Source organism: Cylas formicarius, unplaced genomic scaffold (genome assembly GCF_029955315.1).
Source record: "Cylas formicarius isolate icCylForm1 unplaced genomic scaffold, icCylForm1.1 PGA_scaffold_12__32_contigs__length_19106922, whole genome shotgun sequence".
Classification (NCBI taxonomy): domain Eukaryota; kingdom Metazoa; phylum Arthropoda; class Insecta; order Coleoptera; family Brentidae; genus Cylas; species Cylas formicarius.
In genome coordinates, this window is record NW_026844225.1 from 17385893 (window position 1) to 17405451 (window position 19559).

The 19559-nt window shown below is 36.1% G+C and overlaps 1 protein-coding gene across 5 annotated transcripts in view; it reads left to right on the forward strand.

The window, feature by feature from the left end:
• The window catches only part of LOC132695703 (neuronal acetylcholine receptor subunit alpha-7), a 73742-nt gene extending 56866 nt beyond the window's left edge, over nt 1–16876 (forward strand). For 2 of the 5 annotated variants that reach the window (XM_060660129.1, XM_060660128.1), the window contains exons 7-10: nt 42–236; nt 1817–1903; nt 5717–5826; nt 12428–16876. In XM_060660129.1, the coding sequence (XP_060516112.1) occupies nt 42–236; nt 1817–1903; nt 5717–5826; nt 12428–12919 (884 nt within the window). In that variant the 3' untranslated portion in view covers nt 12920–16876. Of the gene's footprint in view, nt 1–41; nt 237–466; nt 554–1816; nt 1904–5716; nt 5827–12427 lie in introns of all 5 variants that reach the window. The other 3 variants (XM_060660131.1, XM_060660130.1, XM_060660132.1) reach the window with 2 other exon arrangements.
• The last annotated feature ends 2683 nt before the right edge of the window (nt 16877–19559 follow it).

The following is a 19559-nucleotide window of genomic DNA, read 5'->3' on the forward strand; positions in this document are numbered from 1 at the left end:
CTCACCAGCATATCTTGGTGAGAGACAAATTCGTTTTTCAGGAATGCCCGGGAAAAAGAACACCATTATCTACGCGTGTTGTCCGGAACCATACGTAGACGTCACCTTCACCATCCAAATCAGAAGGCGAACGCTCTACTATTTTTTCAACCTCATAGTTCCTTGCGTGCTGATATCGTCGATGGCATTGTTGGGATTCACATTGCCACCCGATTCCGGCGAAAAACTAACCCTAGGTACATGCTCGACGTGCTATTTTACCATAACTGTGTGTTTGCACCCCTGTCTTGTGTGGGTCTCGCTTGACAACACTTCGGCCGTGCTAATACAAACGAGAATATAAATCACGATCTGGTCCAATGGAAAACCGCCTCGGGTCGAATATTTTCAGATTTTAGCGAACTTCTGCGACAGTCTACGACGAAAGGACACGAAGCACGTTCAAAACTCAAAATCTTAATTTCAGGTGTCACCATTCTTCTTTCATTGACAGTATTTCTGAACCTAGTTGCTGAAAAGATACCGACAACATCCGATGCAGTTCCATTGATAGGTATGATAGGCCTCCTGGGAGCATCGTGTATTTTAACGCCCCGTTGTCCTCTTTGCTGGATTGCCGGTTGATACTTGGAGGACGGATACAATTATATACATGTATAGTTTGTACTGAAGTATCCCGCCTATTCCAGAATATGGCGATTCAACTAAACTGTACATACTTTCTTTCTTTAAGTTTATTCAGAATAATTAACGATTAATATTAATTCAGGATTTCCGAGATGTAATTGGTCGAAATGTCTTCAATTTCAAGATAACTCGACGAACCAAAATTCTTTGGATATAAAACAAAACTGTCCCAAAAGTCATGGATCAAATTAAAACGGGAAGCGATTCTAAAATAAAAGTAATTTCCAATAAAAATATTGCCATTATAGAAGAAACGAAGAAGATTTCAATGTGATGAATAATTTAGTCTGGGATTTAGTTAAATCGACATGTTTTGGTCTAAGGAATGTGGAAAGATAAGTTAGGTCCATTTTTAAACACGCGCGATTCCTGTATTACTTCAACTTGCGGCATAAAAATGCGATTTTGAGGTCACGAATTTTTTCTGTATTTCAAGACTTATTCAAAATAATCATTTTGGCTTAAAAAAGTTTCCTGATTGTACCCGAGTTAACTTACTTTAGAATAACCCAATAAATACTTGTAATATTAGTTCGATAACACAAAAACTGATAAAGGATAATTCAACTTGAATACATTTTTAATACCACCATTCATATAGACGAGTGCCCACAAAATCGTAAGCGAACTGTATATAGCTAATAAATATTCAAATGAAGGATATCAGCATGCAGCGCAAAGCTGTTCCTCTCTGACCCTGAAATTGCTTTACTTCCTCCCTCGCTTAAATGGTAAACAGCTGTCGAAAGGTAAGTGGTACCAAAGAAAATAATAGTGCCCAAACCAAAACCCATTTTCTCGATTCTGTGGATCCCATCGGTGAAACGATGCAATTTTCGCAAATATTTTTACAATATTTTTTGTAGCGTAATTATATTTTCACTAAAATTTCATTTACTTGTTTTATTCGTTTTCCTAGATTTTATATTGGTTTAATAATAATTTGGCCACGATGATTTAATAAACAATTAATAATGTTCGGAATAAACAGGTAATTTCCTCTATGAACATAATGCTAAATTCTCACTAGTTACAGTTTCTTTAGGAGCTATTATTTTCGATTTTTCTGACGTCGTCGGTCACACGATGGCCTCGGACCCAAACGTAATCAACATGTATTCTGTTGCAGGAGTGACCATCTTACTCTCGTTGACTGTGTTCCTCAACCTCGTGGCTGAAACCCTGCCCCAAGTATCTGACGCCATTCCCCTGTTAGGTACCGACCGTTATTTGTCTGACCTGCCTGTGCTGACTACATCCTGAGTGCTGCCTGATTTGAAGAATATAACGTGTATCGCTGTGTATATGTGTGTGTGCCCGCGTTAAAATATCCGCTATCTATATAGTTGCGATCAAAGAAGAAATGTTTGTGGCGGAGCAGGGGCTTGAAGTGCTGTTGACGGATTCATTGCCATAGTTTTACATCTATCAGGAGGATGGGGTGGCGGACCGAAAACATTTCCTCTTTGAATCGTAAGATATTTTTTTGGGGGTGAGCCGGATACTTGGAAAGGAGGGGGGCTTTTTTCGTTTCATGGGCACCGCGTGTAAAACTCTGACTGGTCTGTTGCAGGTGTGACCATTCTATTGTCACAGACCGTGTTTTCTCTACTGGTGGCTCACGTGATTACCCAGACGTCCGACGCTGTGCCCTTGATAGGTTAGAGTCTCGGTTCGATTCGAACACACCATAGTTTCGTTTTCTTTTCGCAAACACACTGACGGGCACTAAACGGGCGCGAACCCCCCCTTTCAATCAACACCACTCGCGAACATTGCGTCCTTAGCCAGGGGGTAGTTGGGGGTACGCGCCCTGCATGTACCGTAACAGCACTTCGCCCAAGCCACAGCCACAGTATACACTACTAGTCGCTGAACGATAATCGCCGACTAGTGCTTCTCTTACTGTGTTCGGGTGAATGGTGAATTGATACTATGACTATAGTACGGTGTCGGCCATTTTGGCGATGCATGTATTGTAATCTCAGAGTCTACGATAGATAGAAAAATAATTAAATGTGTAAAATTTTACAGAATTTTGCTGCTTTCCTACAGAGGGTGTTTCAAGACCAAGGCGACAACCTTGAGATAGTGATTCCTTGTATGAAATAAAAGGTAGTTTATTAGATAAAAGTTGGGTCAAAAGCCAACCGTTGGGGAGATATCGCGCTACAAATATGACGGAAAAATAATGTTTTCATTTTTTATCTTAAAAACGAAAATGCGAACAATAAAATAATAGTATTAGCATTACAAAAACACATTTTCTGTTTTTTTTTTTTAATTTTTTACAATGAGTGGAGGGCGTTGAATTAGACTACCCCTATCATTCCATTCTTCTCAACTAAATTAAAAGAAAATCTTACTCAACGACATGGAAAAGATTTAATTGCGAATAGACTTTTTTATATCCTGGAATTTTTTCATAAAACTAACAATTTCCAAATAAAATAATAAAATGTTATGTGTGAAAAATATTTTGGAAAAATCATTTAGTTGTTATTAAGAATAATATTAATAATGATCCCTAGGTAAATTATGCAACATGCAATTAAATTGGTTTGTTTTTTTTTTCTCGAAAACGAAGCAATATTTTTGAAAATATGTATTTCCACACCCATGTTCATTGAAAAAATTTTCCTATTTCCTTAAATTATTTCAACGTTATTTCCAGACACCCTGTATATGGAACTAGATGTCAAGAATACGTAGTCTTTCAAATGTACCGACTGTTAATTGAACCCTTCATACTTACGAAAAGTTCCCATTCAAAATACCTTAAAAACCAATAAAAGTCTGTAACAAGGTTTCCGCTTAAACATTTTGTATCTTCCATAGAATCTAAGAAGTCAATACACGCATCACCGAATTGGTTCGCACTGTATATTTATATCCAAATTTTATATCTGCAACTTCACAGAGAAGAAAATTTTTATTAAGCGATGGCTATGAAATGGAAAGTTTTCGCTTAACTTTTCTCATGACTTGAGAAATTTGAGTTTTTTATGTATTTTTTTCTTTTAATTTATTTTATAAATGTTATATAATTATTTATTTTATTTTATTATTTTTTACGTTGGCTCTCATTTCAAGATGGCGTAAAAGACGCAAATATATTCAAACTTCACCGGTTCATAAGATCGCAATAAAAATTGTTCTTCCCGTCGAGAATTAGACAGAGGTTAACAATATATTCGCCAATGCTCGTAACGTCTTTAAATTCCTAAACTTGCGTAAAGGCTTGCGCTCTATCTCTACCTGTAACGTTGGCGCCAATTTCACGAATGTCGCGATATTTACGCAGCTGGATCTGTTGTCAAAAGATCAAATATTGACGTTACTTCTATTGAGACACCCGATGTTAAAGTAGTATCAAAAGTTTTAAAACGGCGAAAAGGCAGCCTTGGATTGGAGGACGTTTCCAAATCGTAGAAATTTGGTGCCAGTGAGCGGAAAGATAGGCACGAGTCTTTATTTGTAGTATGAAATCCAAATCCCGGCAAGATAAATCAAATGACTACTTCCGACGTAAGTAAAATGCGCACAACTCCAAAAGCAGTTTTCCTTTTCCAATATAAGGTCCGCTTTTGACGTTGTGCGTGTCTTAGTTTGATAAAAGTAGTCCCCGGTCTTGTTGGATCGTAATAGTTTAGGAACTAGCGAGCAATGGACGCCAACCGATTGGATGCTGATTGAAAGCAGCCAATCTGGCGCGCGTCGCTAATGCGATTATTTAGAATAAAATGTATTTACCATTTAAATGTAATATAAATTAAAAAATATTAACGATATAACCCAGTTCCTTCCCGATGATCTAGCTTAGCCTGGCCGCCTTCTTCTTTTATAGGTAAAAAGCACCTTCTTCTGTAGCTTGTTGTCCCGGTAGTTGGGCCGCAAGCAGCCGGGGGTTCCCGCCATTAAATATTGTAAAGCTGTTTCTTTGTTACTCAGACTCTCAACTATCTCGGGGTGAGCTCGACAAAGACCTTCTCAACCTCCAAGTATCAAAAGGCTCTGTCCCACTAGGAGTATCAATCTGTATGTTTTGTTGTTGATGTTTCATTTTCCCTTATTATTGTTTGTACTATTTGTCTTACTCGACTCACTTTTGTTTGTTTATATCTGTTTAAGACTCGTTACCTCCTCATAACAGTAGTGACAATTTAGAGGCTAGCCTAACCCGACGAAACGTTAAACGGATTCGCTTAAAACCAACACACGTAAAATGTCTCGACGTTATAATAAAAAAACGAACGAATAAGTTAAAGCGCCATCCACCAGACTAAATAAATAAAACTGTACTAATTAACGCAAACTATACGTTTGTTTAAATTGATGGTTTTGTGATGCATAGATTGGCGGTCGTGGAGCTAGTTTCTTGACACGGGCAATTTGAATTTGGGTCCAACTAGGTCAATGATGGCACGTGCAATCCACGCGATACGCCAGGTAATCATGCACACACACACTATTAAACCGAACGTAAAAACGATAGCCAGCCGCTTTGCATTTTCCTCTTGATCTCGCTCTCTGGCTATATATCCCATTTCAAAACCCACTTTAAAAAGTGTTAAAAAAACAGAATATTAAATTGAACGATTTAACAATGACGCAATATATATATTATATAAATATAGAGAGAAATACGGTTAGCAACGCGTCGTGTCGCCTCTGCAATTGAACTCTTGTGATAATAACGGAGGAGGGTACGATGGTAGTTTATCTGACACTGAGAGAACTACTCGTGACTTAAAACTGTATGAAAGAAAGTAGGTTATACAAGACATACTGTACATATTTCCGCCAAATATTTGGGAACGTGTGAATGCGTGTACATTCATTCAGATGCGTGTTTGTGCCTGATTGTCAACGTAACTTTATTCGAGTCTTCTTCATTTATTCGATTAATTTTTTTGTGTTCTGGATTCGTTGTAGATAGTGTACGTGTTGTGGACCGTAGCGTAGAATTCGTTTCGTGTCGACGTGCCACAGATACGACCAAAACAAGCTAACTAGTTCGATGTTTCAGGTACATATTTCAATTGCATCATGTTCATGGTCGCCTCGTCCGTGGTCCTTACGGTGGTCGTTTTGAACTATCACCACCGCACTGCGGACATACACGAAATGCCACAATGGGTGAGTCTATCGAATAGAACCATTCTCCATAATCAATCATACAAGGAATCTAAGAAAGTGCGGAAATTTTCTCTTGATTTCACACCACAACCTACTGTAATACTATTTACAAATCTTTTGGATTCATTTTGATTAATCAAGATTGCTGTTGTATTAGAAGAATTGTACATGTACCGGGTGGTCCAAATTCGTGGGGCCTCTATGGCTTTAAGCATTTGCAGCATAGTTAGCCCAAAACTAATATGCATATTAAGGGCTCGATTTTCGAGAGACGTCGAAAACTAAAAACCGCATCATGATATGTCAAAGTTTTTCTGAGCTAGAGCGTGATTCTTAAAAATGTGCATTTCTAAAAACCGTCTATAAATGTTTTATAAAGGTTTTTATTAAAAACATTTTTTGAATATTTTTTAAGGGCAAATCTACCTGTTTCACCGAGTGTCTTAAAGCCTTTAGTATACGAGATACAACACAAAGTTACATTTTTTTAAATGCAATAACCTCAATCTAAAAAAAAAGTTTTCTAATAAAACTGGCTATCAAACGATGTGCCATACATCTATTTTTATTAAGTAGTTAAAGAGATATCTGCAATTTTTAATAATTACCATAGTAGGCTGTGCTTAACTCTGATCCAGTTTTACGGTATCTATCTAGGTAGCTATGATCAGATAATAACAATTGCCATGATCAAACCTCATCTACAAGAATACGGATCCTTTACAAAACCGCTGTCTAGGACGTATAGTAGCCTAGCCAGAGATAGAGAGTTGGAAGAATTAACGGTTCTGGAAGAAATATAAATTAACCCGAATATTTCCAGCAGGGCCATGGAGAGAAACACTGGAATTCCACGCAGCAATGCCGTGCGGATGCTTAAAAAACGCGGACGGATGAGGCAACGATTTCTAGTGATGGAATATTCACCAGGTATAACTGCTATTACTGGAAACAGCAAAATCCCCATATTATGGTGGAACAAGCGAATCAGGTTCAGTTTTAAGGTATAGAGGTTATACACGAGAAATTATTGGGCCATATATTTTTGATGGAAATTTAATTGCCGAAAGATACCAACAAAGCACGTAATTCCGTTTATCGACAGTTTGCCACTTCAGCAAAATAATGAGCTATACTTTCAACATGCACAATGCACGGGACATTACTAATTTGCTAAATATTGTGTTTGTCGAAAACTCGATCGGAAATATTGGCCACCCAGGTCCCCAGACCTGACCCCTTGCGACTTCTTGTTGTGAGGGAGAATCAAAGACCTCGTATTTCGAAATCGCCCAACTACTAGAAGGGAATTGGAAGAGGCAGCTTCGTGCGGTAGAACTTCTTAATGCAGATGTAGAGTATAAGTGTTACATAGTTTAATTAATAAAAATTTTACATAAAAAAATGCTTTTAATAATTTTATATCCGTTTATTCTTTTAGGGTTGGTAATTATTGTAAACTAGCACTTAAAGTGCGATGTCGCTGTGTTTCCTCGTGTCGTAGCCAACTTGATTTTGTATGAAAAAAAAAACAATAAAACTTTATCTACACATTTAAGGTGCGCACAGCGCCTACTATGGGAAATATCAAAAATTGCAAATATCTTTTAAACAATTTAAACGAAATAGGTGTATGGCATATCGTTCGACAGGAAATTTTATTAGAAAACCGATTTTTTAGAAAAATGGGGGTATCCCATTTAAAGAATTATAGCTTTGTGGGATATCTCGGAAACCAAAGGCTCTAAGACAAAACGGGTAAAATAGAGAGATTCTCGTTTAAAAAAAACCTAAAAAAAATGTTTTTTACCAAAACTCTATTCTTACAATTAAAAAAGTTATAGAGGGCCTTTAAAATCCCACATTTTTGAGAATCACCCTGTAACTCAAAAACGCCTTGACATCACGATGCGGTTTCCAGTTTTTGACTTCTCTAGAAAATCGATTCCGTAACATGCATATTAGTTTTGGGCTAACTATGCTGCAAATGCTTAAAGCCATAGAGGCCCCTGGAATTTGGACCACCCGGTACATCAAATTCATTTTAGATTCTTCAGAGACACGGATTACAGCTACTGTGATTTGTGTCATGTTAGTTTTTAAGACCTAAACACTTCAAATCGTTAAAAAATTAGTATTTAATTTGTATGCAACAAAAAGGCGTTACTTACAGGTAGTTTATGAGATTACTTAATATAGTAATAATTGTATATGATTACAATTACCCAGATGAGATGATAATTCCGATATTAATAATTGTAATATAAAAAACTTCAGGAATCATAAACCACTCTACAGTGTGTTCTAGCATGTTATTAGCCGCCCACATAGCCTGTTCTATTTCAAATACATGTTTAAGGCACTCTTATTTTTACAATCAATATTGTTTATTCACTCTTGCAATGGGGTTCAACGACCCTCATTTTAAAAATGCTTTGCTACAGATCCTTTACTTATATCAATTCTGTTGGGATTTTCGAAGCGATTTCGTCGACAACAAATCTCGCTTAAAGATGTTTATTCAAATTTACAATTTGAAGTAGCTCAGTATATTTTTCTGATTTTTATTCCGACTTAAAATAAACCATTAAAAGTTGCCTTTTTTTTTTTCTTGAGCGGTAGCTGACATCCACGAGAAATAAAATCTACTATTTAGAGTCTGTTTTGGTTGAAACACTAATAAACCGCCACGGACAAATCCATTTTTGCTTTGAATATGATTAATTATTACTCCTACACTTTTTAATTTTAATTTTAATTTTTTTTATGAACGGGATTCGATATTCCTGTTTTTCCATCGAAACTGTCTCTTAAATATCGCCGTCGTCAACAGATAATTTCGTTTTTCACTATTAAAAATGATTTTCTATTTTTAGATATTTTATAACGAAAATTCATTTCCTTCACATTTTTCCACCATTTCTTCCTACCCGTGGGTGGAATGAGATTATCCTTGTTCATGTCAGACGTTATTTTGTCTAAGGTAGGTATAACTGGTGTATAATCTTTTTACAGTGTCTTTTTTTCCTGTACTTTGGCAGTGGGTGGCGAAAATAATACATTGAGAATAATAATTTCCCCAGAATTACCAATTCCTTTCTCAGCAACAAATTTAGGAAGAGTAAGTTAACGAGCTGTCCGTCTACCTATCATTAAAGAAGGGGGGGCATGAACATTATCTCGGATGATTGATTTCCATATTGGTGAAAGGTAAAAACCTGAGTCGCGGTTAAGATTGTTTGGTTGAATTTTAATTTTATCGAAAAAAATGTGTTGCCCGTGTCCGATTTTATGTGATGTTTTTGGCAGCTGCCGATGAGTTTGTCATTTGTAAGGAAGGACAACAATGACAAGCGTGGGGTTGTTTTTGGACTCATTATCTGTGGAAGGTAGTGCTGAAGTACATTTTATGATGGAACGCTTAATATCTCTAATGTGGAAATTATTAGAGAGAAGAGCAGACGTGAGGTGTTTTAATTCAGTGTTCAGTTACTCTCTGTAAACAAGAGAGTTGATAACCGATGATTTTTGGGCCGGATGGTGATGTTAAGGTATCTCTGTGTGCGAAGGTTTTCTTAAAGAATATAACTTCAAAACCAGATCTACCACTTGTCCAAAAATCCCTCGACATCTTCGGTCCGTCAAAGACAAAATTCCGTTTGACGTATCAGAAGTAATTCCATGCATATACGACAAAGAATACATTGGAGAGACCGGACAAAAGATATTAACTAAGCTCAAAGAACATGAAAGAATCTTAAGACTAAAGCAAATAAACTCAGCAACATTTGCCGAACATAATCACGAAACCGGAGATCAAATTTCCAAAATTCTTCGATGTTATGAATTATTCTACCCACGAAAAATCCGAGAATCTATCGAAATGTACAAGCAAAAAAACAATCTTAACCGTGACTCACCTTTTACCAATATGGGAATCAATCATCCGAGACAATATTCATGCCCGCCTCCCACATTTAGCTCCCCCCCTTTAACCAATACAGGGTGTTCGGAAACTTGGAGGAAAGATTCAACGTGGTAAAATAACGGTAGCAAGTTATGTAACAAAAATTCAAAATCCTATTATTTTCCGAGTCATAGCTTGCCAAAAATGATTTTTTTAAATTTTATTTTTAAAGCAGCGGCTTTAATTATCAACGGAACAAGCTGGCATTTTACACACAGCCCTGATTTTTGAAATATGCATCAGTGGAATATTGAAAACCGACATGCAAAAATTGAAGGAAAACATCAGCGTATACTGTTTAATTCCCGATTATTACTAATAATTTTATATTTTCGAAAATGTTATGGTCTGTTCATAGATATAAGAAAGTGACCAATTGCTTTTGATTGTCATTAACATACAATGCAACAAGATTATTACCGAAAGTTTCGGAATTTAAATTCAGGTAAAATTGTGGTCCGCAATAGAAAATAATTTTACACCTACTTGTGTTTAATATTCATTGGTTTGGTGTACTACTTAGTTTAAGTTTATTAGTAATTATTCTTATTTCGTGTGTAATACAGCGTGTATTGAATCGTGTGCGAATTATGCAAAGTGAGTCTAGTGTATCTCATTAGATGCTCCCGCCTAAATGTGGAAAACACTATTGACTAAGGAAAATATAAACAATGTTTATTTGATTCTCATTGAACGTGGTGCCAGCAAGGAAGCATCTTTAGAAGAAACGGCCACATTGACGAAAATTCCAACAACGACTGTATGGAAAATTGTGAATAACTCCATTTCAACGAGGAAAAAGAGAAACGATGCTGACATTTTCTCGAGTCTAGGTGAAAGTGGTCAAGATATAATACGGCGTAAAATTTACCAGTTATATGAGGTGTCAAATGTGGCAGAACTACCTTATGGAAGTGTATTCAACACATTTGTTGTAGATTTAAAAAAATTGACAAAAAGCAAGTTTTGGTTAGTTTTGGAATATTTTAGAATTCGTAAATTGCGACTGGAATATCTGAAAAGGGTTGGGTTGACTCAACTGATAAGTGTAAAACAAACGCGCCATCAAAAAGAGGTAAAAGAATAACTATTTTGCATGCTGACTCTAAAGATGGTTGGATTCCAGATCGACTTTCTCTGTCTGCGAAAAATGTTAAAGATTCTTCTCTGGACTATCATGAAGACACCACCGCTGATTTATTTGAATGTTGGTTTAAAAACAAACTAGTTTCAAACATTCCTCCTAATAGCGTCATTGCAATAGACAATGCAAGTTATCACAGTAGACAGTTGACTAAAACCCCTTCCTCATGTGACACAAAAGTAACAATCCAAAACTTCATGTATAATAACGACATTTATTTTTACGAAGATTATACCAAAAAGCAATTAGTTGAGGTTCTACAAAGCTTGAACCTACAAAAGGAATACGTCTATTATGCAAAAAATCTAGGGCATGCGGTTTTAAGGCTTCCACCTTACCACTGTATATTTAATCCCATTGAACATGTTTGGCACCAACTGAAATCTGCCATTCAATGTTTTTCCCCGTGTTAACTCCAATGTCCTCAAACTTATAGAAACCGAAGTTTTGAAAATCCCTGCACAAAGTTGGGCAAATTCTGTTAAACAGAATATAGAAAAAGCAGAACAATCGTACATCCATATTGCAAATAATATAGAACAAACAATAATTAGAACAGGCGATGATAGCGATAGTGATACTGATATATTATGTGAATAATTTTAAGTAATTTAAGTAGGTAATTTTATTTTAGATTTAAACATAAATACATAAATAAATAAATATTGTTTAGTATTTTTCCTAACAATACCCCAAATAATTAAATTCTAAGCAAAGTCGGACCTATTCGGCCATACTTCATTCTTACAGCTTGCCCGGGTCTTTCCTTAATTCGTATCATATCAGTCACTTTCTTATATCTATGAACATACTTTAAATGTATTTATGTTAAATAAATTAACTTGACTTGACTTATGCCATTTTTTCATTTTTCACTGCAGGCTAATATTGCTGGTCTGTATTTCCATTTGCGTTTAGTTTTACCTTTCTGTAAATGAGAAATATTAGCGTATTCGGGCCAAGAATAAAAAAGTCGATTTGTAAACGATAACACTTATCGACTTAAAACAAGAGTAACAATTTTTGAAGATGCGTGATTCTGCTTAAGGCAATCTCTTCTATTTTGCAATATCAGTTTAAATAAATAAAATGCAGATAAAAGTAAAAAAAATGTTCTAGGTAAAGTGCCCTCTAGTGACAGATTACTTATTTTATCACGTCGAATCTTTCCTCCAAGCTTCCGAACTAAATTTCCGAAGACTTTATAAACGCATGAACAGAGTAAAATGCAAGCCGGTTTCAGTTAATTTCCGAAGAAGCCAAGAGAATGATTGGCCATTTTTATCAACAGCCGGCGGAGGACGAATCCAGAAGATTTGAATTAGCATTACGTTAGCCTTTGAAAAAAATAAAAGAAATTGTTTTATCTTTCGTGGGTATCGTAAACTGTCATTAATATTTCGATATCTAAAAACGACATTGTCATCAATTAATAACACCATCCATGATCATCGTCATCGCGGTGTACAGCGAAGCGTCTCTAATTCCAGATCAAGACCGTGTTTCTGCAGTGGCTTCCGTGGATATTGGGTATGAGCCGGCCGGGGAAAAAGATAACGCGCAAAACGATCATGATGAACAGTCGAATGAAAGAGTTGGAGCTGAAAGAGCGTTCGTCGAAAAGTCTTTTGGCGAACGTGCTCGACATCGACGACGACATTCGCAACGTTTCGGGGGTGTCGGGCAACAGTTCGACGATGATGACGACGAGCTTGGGCACGACCTTCGGCAGGGGCGCGACGACCATTGAAGATACCGCGTTGCCCGGCACCAGCGGCCAACGCGACCTCCAACTCATCCTGAAGGAATTGCAATTTATCACGAACCGTATGAAGAAAGCGGACGAGGAAGCGGAAGTGATAAGCGATTGGAAGTTCGCGGCCATGGTGGTGGACCGGTTCTGTCTCATCATATTCACATTGTTCACCATCATCGCGACGGTTGCGGTTTTACTTTCCGCGCCGCATATAATAGTGCAGTAAAACAAAAGAAAAAAATGGACGTTATTTTACTGTGATAAGACAGCGGCGTCCGTGGCGGCACTGGGCAATGTGCAAACGTGCCTTCCCTGTGGAACATTCACGAGCTGTTTAAAGTTAAAAGGCAGGCACCTATGTGCACGTTATTGCTATAAAAGCTATACCCGTGCCGTGCGCGGGGCGGATTTCACCACTTCCGGATTAATACGAACCGCTTTTTCGCAACTACCGCACAGGGACAGTGACGACAACATTCATAGACTTAAAACCGACTTTTAGGCCGCGCCCCCCTTATCCCATCCAACCCTAACGATTCATCCCATCATGGTAAGTCGGTTTCATCCCGTGTTAATATTTTCTTGTTTTTTTTTTCCTAAAGAGTACTACGTGCAAGTAGCTAGTTGGTAGATTAACATTAGTTCGAGGTACACACGTGTCTGCCTTTTGTTCGCCCATTTAATACAAAAATTAAAGGTGTCCACCTGTATAAAATAAACCTATTGTGATGAACTTCGCAAATTAATGACTAAAATTAAAGATCAGTTTTATAGGATAAATAGGTGTAAAACTAACCCGAAAGTCCGGAATTTCGTAATCGGGCGTGTTTGTTTTTCGTTCCACTCTATTCACGAGACTCGACCACACATTTCCATCTATACGAGGGCGGTCGAATTTGAACATCTAATCGTATTTTTATTGATCGATGTCGAATTCTACTGCCCGAACTGATGCCGGCAGCGTTTGGACTTCGTGTTCGGTTGCACCCATATGAAAAAAATTTTCAAATGGTATTTGGATTGAACACAATTTTAATATGAAATTTTTATTTTAAAAATGAATCCGAACGCTCTGGACTTCTAGCGGCTTGTCTTTGATTTGATCTAATTTCGGTTAGTTGTTAGCTTATGTAAATAAATAAGCGCGTAGATTTAAAAAAATAAAATAAAACGCAACCCCCATTTAAAGCGGCGCGATACGGAAAAAGAGAGAAAAAATCCCCTTTCTACGTAAAACCGCCCGATTAACGAACACCCTGTTTTTTATACTCGAACCTATATCGAATGGAAGCAACGTCGCGAAAGGACTCCGCCCGGATGCGCCCCCCGTCACACCCCTGGCGAATAAATAATCCTGGTACAATTTAATGAGGCATTTCGCGCGTTCGATGTGATTTTTTTTTGGTCCAAAAAAAAAAAAAAATAATGATATCGCAAAGTATATTTAACAAGTAACAAAAAACAAATAAAAAAACTGCTAGTAACTGATTAATAATAAATCAAATCAGAAGCTTACCTTTACATTACGTAAATTACCCACACTACTAAAATTGGATTTATTTTTTATACAGAATGAGTCGAACAGATGGGGACGGGGTGACACATTATTAATTTCACCTCCCGTTTCTGTTACACAGAGCTTAATATAAAAAAGGGTTTTCATCTACAAATATGACAGTTTGTTGAAAATTCGTTCAATTAAAATTTGCATGTACGTTTTTTAAGTAAAAACAGCATATCAGCTGTACGCTATTTCCACTCAAAATTGCGCCTATATTTCGTTGGATACACCCTTCACTTTGAATAATTTTTTCTTTTGTACATTAATCACTGAATTAGAAATAATAAAAAGAGATTTTTGAATATAAAAATTAAAATATCCACAAAGAGTCTAGTTTTGTTTTTCTTCCTTTTTAATCAAAATATCCTAGCATAGATAATACCAATACTGTTAATGTTACATTTTTATGAAAGTTCCAGCGATAAAAAGACCTCTGATATTGCTTTAATAAAACTAACGAAGAAAATAAGCACAAAAATGTATTTTTTTTCCTTAATAACGATAATATGCAACAACTTCATTATAATCACAGACATCTCAAAAACTGCAATTAAAATAAAAAAGATATACAAGAGAGAAAAAATAAACGAAATAAATTTTAATCTCGAGGAATCTCGGGGGGTTAATAAGCCCCTTTTTTTCTGCGGATATGATTTATATGAACAGTGTAAACTACACACTCCAAGAATATGTGGGAAACTGGAAGATTTATAAATACAAATATTAACCCTCTGTATTAGAGAATCTGTAGCTAGGGATTGAAGCAACTCACCCTGTATAAAAGAGTGAAGAATACCTACTCAATTTTTTTTTAAGCTATAACATAATGAATAAATGAAACTAGTAAAAATCGCAAATTCTCAAGAAATTGATGGAAAAAAAAATTGCAAAAAATCGCCAACGATATAACGACATGATTCCGTGACATTATGCTGGTGAACGGAATGCCTCGCCGGATTTAAAAATAGGATTCGGGACGCGTGAGGTATGGTAATGAACAATATCCGGGCATTTTTGCGCCCAAAACCACCCCCACCCCGGACCTACGCCACGCCGCCCCCATTGAATCGACCTGGAAATCATAATTCTCGCGTCACGTGAAGTCGGCGGTGGTCATCTCCGTGTTGCGTGGTCCTGGCTCCATTCCGACGATGCTTCCGCTCGAAATCAACTCGTCACGTTATTATTATACGAACGCGGCACCATATACGCGACAGAAATTGATTGGGGGGTCCTCCCTCAACCCCACATTGAGCGCGCACGGAGATTTCGCATACTTTCCACCCCGAAATACATTCTGGAAAATCTCACCCCCCCGATGCTGCGCCGCGCGACCCCAACTGGAGTCCCAATCAGCCACCCCCACCCCCCCAAAATTCGACCGCTTTCTATTTTTTTATATATACGATTTGTTAATCTGCCGCGTACGTGTGGCTCCCCGTTAATATGATATTCTCTTTTTATATATCACGTGTTTATATTCTTTATAAAAAAGAGAGAAATGCATTCATTACATCTCAATTGCCGAGACGTTTTGATAAAAGCGAATAACCACACAACCTGGCGGTAACAATAATGTTCGTTACTTAAAAAAAAATGTATTAAAGTACTTAACAATAGAATTTAATACGATTTTAATAAAAAACTTAAAAAAAGAAATACGAAATTCTTTGGGCATTTTGTAAACATAGCGTTAAATACCACACTCACATATCTATCCCGTAGTTTGACAAGTTCCCGTTGGACATTTTTTCTGCATGACCTCCCAGCATTCGAAATCTAAATGTCGACCAAAATTTTGAATTCCCCCGAAACGCGTTCATTTTGCGAACATCCCCTTTTCCCTCACGCTGTTAGAATTGAAGAAGGCCATTAAAAGCGATGACCAACATAGCCTAGAATCCTCAGCGAAAGCAGTTAGCGTAATACGAATGTATTTGCAGAGATATGTATCCGACTTTAGAATATTTTAAGAGATACAACCATGGGCTTCGTTTGATTTATGTATAAAATCATATGCAGTGTCCCCCAAAGAATTGGACGTGTTTGTTAAGCTATTTTCTGCTCAAAAATGAGGAATAAGGTGGCATTCAGAACCAACAAACAATTTAAGCTTTTAATACCTTTATTAAACATGTAAAATGGCTACTGAATTTACTCTTTGATACCACGCAGTATGTAAAAAAAGAATTATTTCAGTTTCTAATGCAATATTTTATTACGTACATGGTATTAGGTATTGTATGAAAAACTTGTAAATAGCATTTTATGAAATTTAAGTTTCAAAAAAAAATCTAATATACCTAATACATGTTTCATTTGAAAATTAATTGAAAACAAATATTTCAAAAAAATTTCCTCAAAAACATTTCCTCAAAATGCGTGAAATTCCTAAAACAAATTGGGCCGTGGTGTGTGAACGTGTGGATCCAAATTTTTGGCGGACGCTGGATAAATATATATATTAATATATATAATGTACAAGAATAATGGAAGTTCGCGCTCAAAACTATCAACTTGCGTTGCCTTTGCTAACTCATATGTTTACGTTTTGTTATCCCAAAGCTGGAATTACAGAAAATTATGTCGAATAATTGTATATTATATTGATGAAATATACAAGCAGATATCAGTTTTAATTCCTGTTTTATTGCCATACCCAGTTCCCGAAAGCAAAAAAAAAACACACACAATCAAATGCAACCTATACAAACACAAGGCAAATGGCATCCAAGGTAAGTAGAAAATTTTCCCGTATTAATCCACGTTGAACGTTTCGATCATAAATTTGAAAAAAGATTTACTCAAAGCCTGTATTCCGATTTCATTTGCAACGACCCCGTAATTTATAAAAGCGAAGCAAAACGAAAACCGCTTATGGAGTGCTGCGCTCAAAGCGAAAGGCAAAAGCTAGCGCATATTTTTGCATACCTAATATTTACGCTCTCCTTCCCGTCTATATCGAACGACTCCGAATAATATCGTCCATTTGCAATGCCATTCTTGATATATATTTCGTAGACAAGATTGGTTGCACTATGATCGGTAGAATAAGGTATTTAGTACCGATTCAAATCGATATTACTGGAGTTTGATGTGTTAGAGGACTTTTAGCAGCGATAAGCAACCCGTATTGTAATTACTGTACGCGCTAGTTCGAAATTTCATTAACAACGTATCCTAACCAATCTAATTTCTGTCATATTCAGGACGAAACACGAGCGACAGTTCGCTCAAGGTGTAACTAATCTAAAAAATTGTTTACGAAAGATACTTTCAAGGGAAAACTAATATTATCATTTTATAATAACTGCGAATTAACGAGTTGCGATTGAAACTGTAGCAGATATATAAAACAAAGGCGATTTTACTTCGCACCATTTCCCACACTTTCCGAGTATATATAGGCACTGACTGGATTTTAATAAACCACCCGTGTTTCCAATAATAAACAGGATTCCCCAGTAAAATGTTAAGCGTCATAAAAGTAACATGAAATCAAATTTCCTTTAACGATATATTCCACTAATTTATTGGAAAACTGGTACCTTCAGATTGGATATATCTTGGATCTGCACATATCTCACTCGTTTTGATTTAAGCACACGCACTGCAAAGGATAATATAATTCTTCTCTCCTCTATTCAAAAATTCGTAGTCATACCAAAGGACGTCATACTAAAAAGTTGGCAGACAAAAACCCTGGACCAGTTTTAAAGATATTAAGAGGTGTTTGCATTATCTGATTTCCTATTTGACTTTCCAAAAACATCTTAAAATAATTAACCAAAAGGAATATTACTAACCTAAGCGCACCCTAAGCAATTAAAAGCAAAATCTGAAGATTTTTTACTTTTTAGACAGTAGACATTTTTAGAAAAGTTGAAAACGTTTCGGAGTAACAGGTAAAAACAGTTGAAGGAAACAGTTTTTCAAAATTGGATATACAGGCTACTGAAATGTAAAATCCAATGGTGTGCAAACAATTATTTTTAATTTTAACAGCAGCTCAGTTGGTTTAGACTGTAGCAAAGTCCGAAACCCGAGGTTTAGAAGAAAAAAAAATACCCCGCACAATTTGCAAATAAAATTTTTTGGCGCAATAAAAAATTTAACGGCCAACACTGAATTCCAATTTGGAAGGCGCTCAAGAAAAGTCACACGGTAAACGTTAAAAGGAAGAAGAGGAACGCGAACTTTCGCTATTTGCTTGATTGATTGGGGCGCGTTTAAAGGGCGATACCGGGAAAGGAGATCCAACCCGCCGAGATTGATTACAAGAAATACGCTCTCTGTTTCAATTCGGCAACACCTGAAACGGAGATACACTTAAAACATCCAACTCGAATCAACTGTTGCACGCAAGAAATTCGATCCGATCAGTATCGTTATTGATTCTGGACCGCTAAGGTAATAATTAAATGATAAAAATAATTTGTATCGCTCCAGATCCAATACTACATTTACTATTTTTACTTTAAAACTAAGTTTTAAATTCCCAACTTGTAATCTGATAAAACAAATCGTTATTTTTGAAGTTTGAAGAAAATAGGGGTCAATGTTCTTAGAAATGAAAAGAAAATAATTTTTATTCTGATAATTTTCAATACATAAAAAGCAATAAATATCAATCTCTTTCCATATAATTGCTATAAAATACCAACTCTACATCGGAAAGAAAAAATCTGGAAGCTTTAATATTCGTTTTTGTGTTTTAGACTTTAAATTAAATAGATAGAAAGCTCCATTTTCTAGTAAGGATTTTTCCAACTCTGTGATTTATTTGGTATGCACTTTTATAACGAATAAGCTAATACAATTATATAGAGATAAAACACTCTTCTTCTTGAAAAAGTTGAACTTCAATTTCTTCGGATTATTGAACTATTTCTAATGTTTATAAGGGCTTACTTGTCATTGTAATAGACGTATAATATAATCTGAATGAAATATTTCACCATGTCAAGTATATCCAGCGTCAGCTCAGCATTCACATAAATACCTGAAGAAGTTGTATATCTCTTTCATCAACATTTGTCATTGTATGTGTAAGAATTCTCATTGTAAAATTGATTATTACTGCTACAACTACAAATAAGCAAAAAAAAAACTTCCGTTTCTTTCTTACATTTTTTTTAAGGAAAGGGAACTTGGAACTATAAATATACAGGGTGTTCCAGTATGGGTAACGAGATACGACATTAAAGAAGCGGATGCTCCAAGAAATTTGACAATTTTTTTTATGTAAATCAGCGGAGAAAAAATGCTGGAAATTACTTTCGAGTATCTTATTTTGAATTTGGAA